Source organism: Mycetomoellerius zeteki, unplaced genomic scaffold, assembly GCF_001594055.1.
Source record: "Mycetomoellerius zeteki isolate Tzet28-1 unplaced genomic scaffold, Tzet1.0 scaffold287, whole genome shotgun sequence".
NCBI classification, from domain to species: domain Eukaryota; kingdom Metazoa; phylum Arthropoda; class Insecta; order Hymenoptera; family Formicidae; genus Mycetomoellerius; species Mycetomoellerius zeteki.
This window is the reverse complement of record NW_017257268.1, coordinates 192191-201995: the sequence shown is the minus strand read 5'-3', so window position 1 is coordinate 201995 and position 9805 is coordinate 192191. Positions and strand designations below refer to the sequence as shown.

At 32.0% G+C, this 9805-nt stretch overlaps 2 protein-coding genes across 2 annotated transcripts in view; one reads left to right on the top strand and one right to left on the bottom strand.

The window, feature by feature from the left end:
- The first annotated feature begins 1184 nt into the window (after nucleotides 1-1184).
- Nucleotides 1185-8881, top strand: Cdc10 (cyclin-dependent kinase 10). The gene is made up of 6 exons (XM_018450582.1): nucleotides 1185-1313; nucleotides 1510-1664; nucleotides 1753-2353; nucleotides 2522-2818; nucleotides 2910-3043; nucleotides 8601-8881. The coding sequence occupies exons 1-6, from the start codon at nucleotides 1304-1306 to the stop codon at nucleotides 8634-8636; spliced, it is 1233 nt and encodes a 410-aa protein (XP_018306084.1). The 5' UTR covers nucleotides 1185-1303; the 3' UTR covers nucleotides 8637-8881.
- Nucleotides 8882-9006: 125 nt separating this feature from the next.
- LOC108724278 (ejaculatory bulb-specific protein 3) overlaps nucleotides 9007-9805 on the bottom strand; it is a 3329-nt gene continuing 2530 nt past the window's right edge. Inside the window, exon 2 of the mRNA XM_018450584.1 lies at nucleotides 9007-9243. Coding sequence (XP_018306086.1) covers nucleotides 9071-9243 — 173 coding nt within the window. The 3' untranslated portion in view covers nucleotides 9007-9070. The remainder of the gene's footprint in view (nucleotides 9244-9805) is intronic.

Genomic DNA, 9805 nt, shown 5'->3' with positions numbered 1-9805 from the left:
AAAAGTATATTGGAAGTTTACTGCGATATATTTTGGAATGGCATGTGCAATGCTGCCAGTACTGACAGTGACTAATGAAACGCAGCCATTGTGTAACAAAGTGAGTCGTTTCATCCTTGTTTAACGTTGGCAAACAACAAGGATAAAACGACTCACTGTGTTACACAGTGTCTACGTCCTTGCTGGGGTGCGTTCCAAAACTCGACTCTATCAACTCCGAGTAACTTTTATCCTTGTTCAACATTCGGTGAAGAACAAGGATAAATGATACTCGGAGTTGATAGAGTCGAGTTTTGGAACGCACCCCTGGAAAGCAAGCTAGTTCAGTCTAGAGTCCTAGATTTATCAGAGAGGCGCAACCGATGTTACGCATTCTGATTCGCTGTTGCAATCACATGACTTAGCAGCCATTTATAGTCCTAGTGACATATTTCTATTTCATTTTGGCTGCAGTCCACTTGACGCTACAAACGCATCGAAGCGTTTGAGCGACCAGAGAACAAAGAATTTTACGAATTGACTAATCAAAGAATGCTTCGAAGCGTTTGTAGCGTCAAGTGGACCGCAGCCTTTATCCTATACATTCTATCTCACTCTATCTCATTCTTGCTCTTGAACAGTATCCATGCTGACTAAATTGTTATTACTGGCATTATACAGAAAGCCTGATTAATACTGCAATCGTACCTGCAATTATACAATATCTTATCTTCAAACATTTCTGTTTTAATTTACAAACAAGCAATCACAAATGACATTAAAATTACTTCATTCCAAACAGTTGGAATACTCCATAGATAAACCATATGAAATTCTTCTACGTATCATACAGAATTATTTATCTGAGTAATGCAATAATATTTTTTTTAATTTCAAGAATAATTTTATCGAGAATCTTTACCATTGAGTAAAGTTTTACTCTGTTAACAGCGTGCAAATTAAGACGTTATGGTGATACGCAAAAGCGATTATAATGAATCAACAATTAATCAACTGATTTATTAATACATAAATATTCCCTCTAAAGAATTGATACGATTCATTTAAATATAATTTTATATTACTTTGTCTTATCTTGTTTGACAGTTTAAAGGCAGTTTCATAGCATGTCAGCCATGTTTAGTACCCTCCCTAGTACCTTTGTTATACTGACTTAAGCCGGTTGCGCCTCTCTGATAAATCTAGGTTCTGTCCAATTCAGCTACAAAAGATCGACGCATTGGTTTCATCGGCTTTTACATACAGTTTTTCATCTATCGAATATTAAATAATTGAACGTTTTTTGTGCAATTTAGTAGCCGACATGACGAAAGGTATGATAATAAAGATGCAGCTTCTGATTTTGAAATTAATTAAATGCGAATATAATATAAATTGATTATGTTTATGCTTCTAAAAATAATAGATATTTAAAAAAACACAAGAAAATAATAAATTATTAAAAGTATATATAAAGTAAAAAAATAACAGATTAAACTTAAGTTTCGAATAATTTACGTTTTTCTTTAGACGAAAATTTAGAAAAGAAATCCGTGGAACGTAATGATAGTGATAAAAAAGCAGTATCTGACTCGGGGCCTGATCCATCTGCCCCAATCACAAGAAAAGGAGTATTAACGTCCTTTTTAACTGGCAAAGCTATGGAAATACCAGAGCAAGATATTGTAATAAATTTCATATTTTATCATTCATAGTTAATTTTTATCTCTAAGATTTTATTAAACACGACTCTGAATTTTATTTGTATTGCAGCTTGGCAAATGTAGGTTTGTCTCTGAGTTTGAAAAACTGAACCGTATTGGAGAGGGTACTTACGGAATTGTGTATAGAGCCAGAGATACAAAAAATGATAAAGTTGTTGCATTGAAGAAAGTAAGAATGGAACATGAAAAAGATGGGTTACCAGTAAGTGGTCTCAGGGAAATATCGGTTTTATTATCGTGCAGACATGAAAATATTGTACATCTAAGAGAAGTGGTAGTAGGCAGAAGCTTAGAAAGCATATTTCTTGCAATGGAGTATTGCGAGCAAGATTTAGCAAGTTTACTAGACAACATGCAAGCGCCATTTTCAGAAAGTCAGGTCAAATGTATAGTATTGCAAGTGTTGAAAGGTCTGCGTTATTTACATCATAACTTTATCGTTCACAGAGACTTGAAAGTCTCTAATCTCCTTATGACTGATAAGGGTTGTGTAAAGATCGCAGATTTTGGACTGGCTAGATGGTTCGGTTTACCTTTAAAGCCAATGACTCCTAGAGTAGTAACGTTATGGTACAGAGCACCTGAATTATTATTGCAAGCTAAGACACAAACTACTTCAGTTGATATGTGGGCAGCCGGGTGCATATTGGGTAAGAAATCAATGCTATATAGGCAGTACATTATTGTTTACATTATATTAATTATATTAATTGTTTTAATTATATTAATAATTATGTTATATATAAAATTTATTATTTTATTATATTACAATACTCTCACAAATATGTACTATATAGTACTGCTTGTTTTATTATCAGGAGAATTATTGGGACATAGACCTTTATTACCTGGTAGATCAGAAATCGCACAATTGGAGTTAATTGTCGATTTGTTGGGTACACCCAGTGAAGCTATTTGGCCAGAATTTAATTCATTACCAGCGCTACAGAATTTTACGCTTAAACAGCAACCATATAATAATTTGAAACAAAGATTTCCCTGGTTGAGCGCTGCTGGCCTTAGATTATTGAATTTCTTATTTATGTATGATCCAAAAAAGAGAGCAACTGCTGAAGAATGTTTGCAGAGTAGCTACTTTAAAGAAGCTCCTTTACGTTAGTATTATTTAGGCTTCTCTTAATTGTTTTTCTACTGTAGTCTATGATTTGAATTATTCATTTAACAGATCAATTTGATATGTTGTAGCTTGCGATCCAAAATTAATGCCTACCTTCCCACAACATAGAAACATGAAAAAGGCGGCCGTGCAGAAAGAAAATCGTGAGCAAGAACCTACTGTTACCGATCAAACCAATAATCTACCGGCAATTTCAGATTTGGTATGTTTTATAAGAGAACAATACATATAATGCTTACAAGGGAAAGACCAGAAGCATGCTTTTGAAATGCATTTAAAATGCTTTTGTTGCAAAAAAGTAATTTGTTGCAAAAATTTCTTTGTGTGCTAATAATTAAAATAAAAATCTCAAACTCTTAACTTCAGATATTCCTTAATTTTTTCAAAAATATAAAATTTTGAAGTTATTGTATTGATTAATCATTTAACAAGATGTTTTCAGAGAAAGGAGAAAAAAGTTGAATATTACATGTTTTAAGATTAATCAACTTTTATCCCACATACATAAATACAATTCGGATTAATGTATTCCCAATGAAAAATGACAAATCGAAAAGACGACTATTAGACGCTTATGTCGTCTATGGGTTACATTGATAAGTATTTTAACCTTTTTTCAACCAGTCGGAAATTTTATTTCTATTAGACTATATTAATGTACTCTTTGCAAATATAAAATTTATAAAAATGATTAACACACGTCACAATTTATCTTTTAAGCTACGTTTTAGAAACGTCTAAAGAACATATTTTAGACCTTTTATAAGACGTCTTTTTTATTTTAGACCTTTTATAAGACGTAAAAGACACTTTTCGGAATAAAAAAATCTGAAATATTTTAATTTTTGTCTTTTTAAATTTTAAAATGTTATATATAAAATTTTTCTATTGTAATTTATATCTAAAACTTTCTAATTGTTATTTAAATACCTTATAATTGTGATAAACTTAATTAATATAATTTAGACAATTATGGCTATGTTTCGAAATTCAACGCCAGCGTTGAAAATATATACAATAGCTTATAGCGGTTTTCACTGGCAGAACTGATGCGCACTCAGTGCACATTAAAACTGTTATACACCAACCCACTCTCTGAATGTAAAAATGAGATATCTCAATTAATAAAATACCCAATGTATATTTTATCAAATACCACAAGAAAATGTATAATATTGAGGATTGATGGTTTAATTAGTTTCTATATTTTTATTAAACGTACACCTTTATATCGATTTGTGTACAACGGTTTTAAAGTGCGCACCAGCCCTGCCAGTGAAAAACGCTATTATATTACGTGCACTCAGGAGTGGACAAAATATTTAAAAAATTATATTTAAGTACAAGGTACAAAATACTACAAAAATTGTATTTAAATGCAAAATACAAAATACTCTCTAAAAAGTATTCAAATACGAAATATAAAATACAAAAATGTATTTAAATACGTATTTTAAATACATGTATTTCAAATACTGCCCACCCCTGGAGTCAACAATGGTGCGATTTTAACTAGAGCTTGGAATATCCGAAAACCCGGGTACTCGTCCGCCCGCTCCATTACCCGTGCACACGAATCTGGACCGGTTCCGCGAGTACCCGCTAATTCGGGTACTCGCAGAACCGTGTACGATACGGGTACCTGTGGAATCGTGTACTATACGAGTACCCGCCTCAATGCGGGTATCCACTTTATGCTACAGATATTTGTGCGTAACTTTGTTAATTTTAAAGATTTGTGTTTTAGAATCGTTTGTAATGATTCTCATTTCGGTTGTAGTTAATTAGTTTAAATTATGTTGTAACTTTTAAAATATTCAACTACAAACGAAAAGAAAACCTCTACGATTTTAAATCAAGATGTGTTAATAATTTGTCTTTACCTTAAAGTCGGGTGACAGTCATTCTTTTAAAAATCTCTATTTTATTATGAGTTGAACTACAAACAATTGCGAACAAAATACTATAATATATTATACTCATTTTATTAAAAACTTTGTTAAGATTCGGATACCAAATTTACAAAAGTATTATAGATAATTAAGAATACAATTATATCTATAATACCTTTGTAAATTTGATATCCGAATCTGAATAGTTTTCAATAAAATGAGTAGAATAGTATTTCATTTGTAATTGTTTGTAGTTTAACTTATAATAAAATAGAGATTTTTAAAAGAATGACTGTTACCCGACTTTAAGGTGAAGAAAAATTATTCATAAAAAATATAACATATCTTGATTCAAAATCGTTTGTAGAGATTTTCCTTTCGCTTATAGTTGAATATTTTGAAAGTTACAACATAATTTAAACTAATTAACTACAAACGAAATGAGAATCACTATAAAACGATTCTAAAACACAAATCTTTAAAATTAACAAAGTTATGCACAAATATCTGTAGCACATAATGGATACCCGTATTGGACCGATTCCACAGGTACCCGTATCGTACACGATTCTGCGGGTACCAGCGGAACCGGTCCAGATCCGTATGCACGGGCAACGGATCCGCGAGCGGGTACCTGAATTTTACGTTATTCGGTTCCTTTTCCGAGCTTTAATTTTAACTTTCACCAAAAAAATTTTTACATAATTTAAATGTATTTAGTATTTACTAATTTAAAATACAAAATACTAAAAAAAAATATTTAAATGCAAAATACTCTCAAAAAAGTATTCAAATATGAAATACAAAATACAAGAATGTATTTAAATACGTATTTTAAATACATGTATTTCAAATACTGCATACCCCTGCGTGCACTATAGATTTCCAGTAGTAAGTGAATTTTGGAAGACAACCATAATCATCTAAATCAGAGCTAACATTTAGTTGCACATTTCGATTTTCAACTTTGTTCCTGCCCTTTACTTCATGCCGATCTGCATTTAGGCTGCGCGCGGGTTGGAGAAATAAGGGGCAGGAACGCAGGAACCGAGCTGAATATTGGCTGAAATGTGCAACTAAATCCCAGCTCTGATCTAAATAAAAATCTTATAGACATCTTATCACACAGATGTCCTGTAGGAAAAGAACTATAAGACGCTTATTTAGACGTCTATAAATGTCTAAAAGGCATCTTATACAGACGTATATAGACTGTATACAGACATCTTATAAACATAGATTTTATAGATGTTTATAGACATGTAAATATGCGTCTTATAATCGTCTATTTCGAGTGACATAAAAACATTTAAACAACCAAATTTTCGACGTCTACATTAACCAGTTTTGGACGTTGATTCAACGTCTTTTCAACCAATCGTTTCTCACTGGGTTTCTATCATTACTTCAATACAATGACAGTACAACGACAGCAACATAAGTTTATATTAATCCAAATTGTATTTATACTGCATGGGATAAATATGTTGATTACTCCTGAAATATTACAATATTTAACATTTTTCCACTTTTTCCTGAGATAATTATCCTGTCAAGTGATTAATTGATTCGATGACATCAAAATTTTTGTTTATTTTTATAAAACTAATGGTTGCGTTCAGCAGACTCAACAGTTTTGCAACAGTTTTATGATTGTCTGCTGAGATAGGACAATTCTTCTAGATCTAAAAGTATGATCCAATCAGCGCGAAGGAAACTTCCAACAGTTGCAAAACAAACGTTCTGCTGAACGCAGCCAATGTCTGAACCCACGCGGCACTCTATCCAAGGAATGTTCTAAGAATATAGATGTGTATATATGTGTTTCGCGGATTATTTCCGTGTCTGTATCCATTCTTGGAATGCCAACGTTTCGTGAACGATAAAGTTTACTTTATCAAGGCAATGAGCAGCCTGATGTCCTGAGAATGTTTGTAGGATATCTCTTGGAGGTGTTGTATGGGAAACTTGAAATTCTTAATTCTCTTAAGGTGTTGCATATTTACTACGTTCATTTTTAAATTAAATTCAGAATCAATTTCAAGTTAATTTGGAATCTGTGAAAATTAGTACACTTAATGCTCTTGACTCAGTAAGAAATAACAATGGAATCGATGTCGATTTCCTTGTCATTTCTCACTGGGGAGTACTCAGCTCAGCCAAGTTGAATCGACGTCATAGGTGACATGTTGATTTTTCTTGCATGCCATTTATAAATAAAGACAATTTGGATAAATTGGAATAATGAAATCGCTGTAAAACATTTGTAAAAATGGGCCGAGACTATCATTATCCCCTTTGATAGTCAGTAAATAGTTGTAAAATAACGTGCGTTTACTAGTTCACTAGTTTTTACTCAATACGCATGCGTAGCATATTTTTACTTCACGAACATTTTCCAACTATTTACTAATTGTCAGATGGGATAAGAATAGTGTCGGCCCATTTTTACAAGTGTTTTACAGCAATCTCATTGCTTCTGTTTTATTCAAATTGTCTTTATTTACAAATAGCACGTAAGAAAAATCAATGTATCATTTCTCGCTTATAACGTCATGATTCCTATGGCTAAGGTAAGTACTCAGGAGCCTTAATTGAAGATAGAAATGTACGTATACATCATTGGACACTGAAATATAGTACTTTTAATTGCTAAAAAGCGTTGATATACATATCCTCAAAAAGTCTGGAAATGGTCGAATATTTTGAAAACCAAGCATTTTTGAGAAAAATATTTCAGACAAAAATTGTAGGGTTTGAAATGATGTATTTACTGATCTGATCAATTTGACCTCGTGTGATGTCGCTAAGATCAGATGAAGATCACGTTGGTTTTTTAAAATGGAACACCCTATTTTTTAATCCAGAATGTAATAGCCGGTGTCAAGAGGTTTTCTTCTTCTTTTTTAATTATTTGGCCTTGACTTCGTAACCGAAATCACTATAGCCAGTAACGATAGAAATAAAATCTGAGTCGAAACAAAGGAATATCTGAGTCTCAATCGAAAGTTCCAGTCAAAGATGCAATGTTTGTGAAAATGGCGCAGCCCACCGAACACCGGCCGCCTGCGTGTACGATGTCGTCACACCGCTCAAACGCGTCAAGGCGAACGGGTCGTCTAAATCTACAAACAAAGCTATGTTAAACAAGACACGGTCAAACCGGCCGAAATATAAAAAAATTTCTTTTAAACTGAGAAAGATCCCCGAAACGCGTCCACCGCGGCCGAGTAGACAGAACAGTTCAAGAGGTTTTAGTCGTCGGTCGGACACCTTGAGTAATACTAATAATAACGGTACCGTAACTTTCAAGCCTTATAACTCGAAAATATTTAATGAAAATGAACTTTATTAGAACGTTTTAAAAAGCTTTGACATCGATTATTACATTCTGAAATAAAAAATGTGTTCCATTTTAAAAAATCAACATGACCTTGAAGACGCTACCCGAGGTCGAACTCATCACATCAGTAAATACATCCCTACAATTTTAAATCCTACAATTTTTGTCTGAAACATTGTTTTCAAAAATGCTTTGCTTTCGAGATATTCAACCGTTTCCGAACTTTTGAAGATCCTGTATATATATCGAGTATGTATCGATGGATTCTTTTTTTACTTTACAAGATATTTTTTAATAAAATTGTTGAGCAAAAAAATTGGTTTTTAAGTGACAAGGCGATATTGCTTCTGAAGGATTAATTCATTAAGGAATGAGTACGAAGGACTATATTTTGTAACAAACCGCGTTTCAAAAGCACGTCTTTACTTCTGGTCCTTTTGTTAGATTTATTTTTTAAATATATATATAATGTATATGTATGTGTGCAAGTTTTATGTATGTTTATGTATGTTTATGTGTTTCAGCTTGGATCATTGGTTAAGAAGAGACGCGTTGAATAAAAAAATTTACTACTGAAAGAGATTATTCGTGGTCTCTATCTTATTCTAATTGCATTTTATGATTGATAATTGCGTATATACTTATTGCCAAATACATTATTTACAAATATTTATGTAATGATAACATCTTTTTTTAGAAACATTGATGACATGGTCAATAAATGATGAATTGCATAACGTGTACATCTTTACGAAACGTGCTGATTTAGCGAGTAAAATGAAACCTTTAATAAACTTTTGTATATTGACTGAATTCCATTTAATTGTATCATCATGTATTTGTTAATAAATATCAATTATATCTTCAATGATAAATATTTCACAATACCATATATATAGTTGTATTTCGGACAAATTATATCTTACATTAATTTTTTTTTATTCTCATATAAAAATATAACAATTACATTAAAATATTTTTAAGAATTGCGAATTTACGACTTCTCGTAGCGTTTCTTGTACTCGCCATGCGGATCGTATTTAGCAACGAGAAGATCCCAATCTCTGGATCGTTTTGTTTTAAGATGATTTATCACCTTGTCCGCCATAACTTTTTGTTTATCATTGCATTTACTGCAATTGCTCGACAAAGCATCCGGCAGAGTTTCTATAAATAAAAAAGTACATTTTGTTATTTTGGTATTAAACACTAGCTAGAACTTAAATTAGTTCCAAACACACGGCACAATATATTCTATAAATATTATTGTAGTATCAATTATACTTTTGTAAGAGCAATCGAGCAAAGTTCTCGCCGAAATCTGTTAAATTAGTAAAGAATTGAAAAACAAAAAAACAATTTCAGTTTTATATATATATATACATATATGTTTTAACAATCGACGGGTTTTATCAACATCGAATAAGAGAAATTCTGACATATTTGTACGAAAATATTCATCCTTCAACTACGTGATTTAATAAATTCTCATCTTCAAAAGTTCCGAATGATAAATTATATACTTTTAATCGCTGACTAAACATTATTAATCTTAATTTCAGACTTCAAGAATTCTTAGGAGCGTCCCGTTTGCCTACATTCCTGATTACACACCATGACTCACATCAGCTCTTGCCTAATAATTTTTCACAGCGTGTTACCAATAAGAATATTTTATATTAAATTGACGAATTAGCGATGTGCGCCATATGTGTGCAATCGGAGCTCT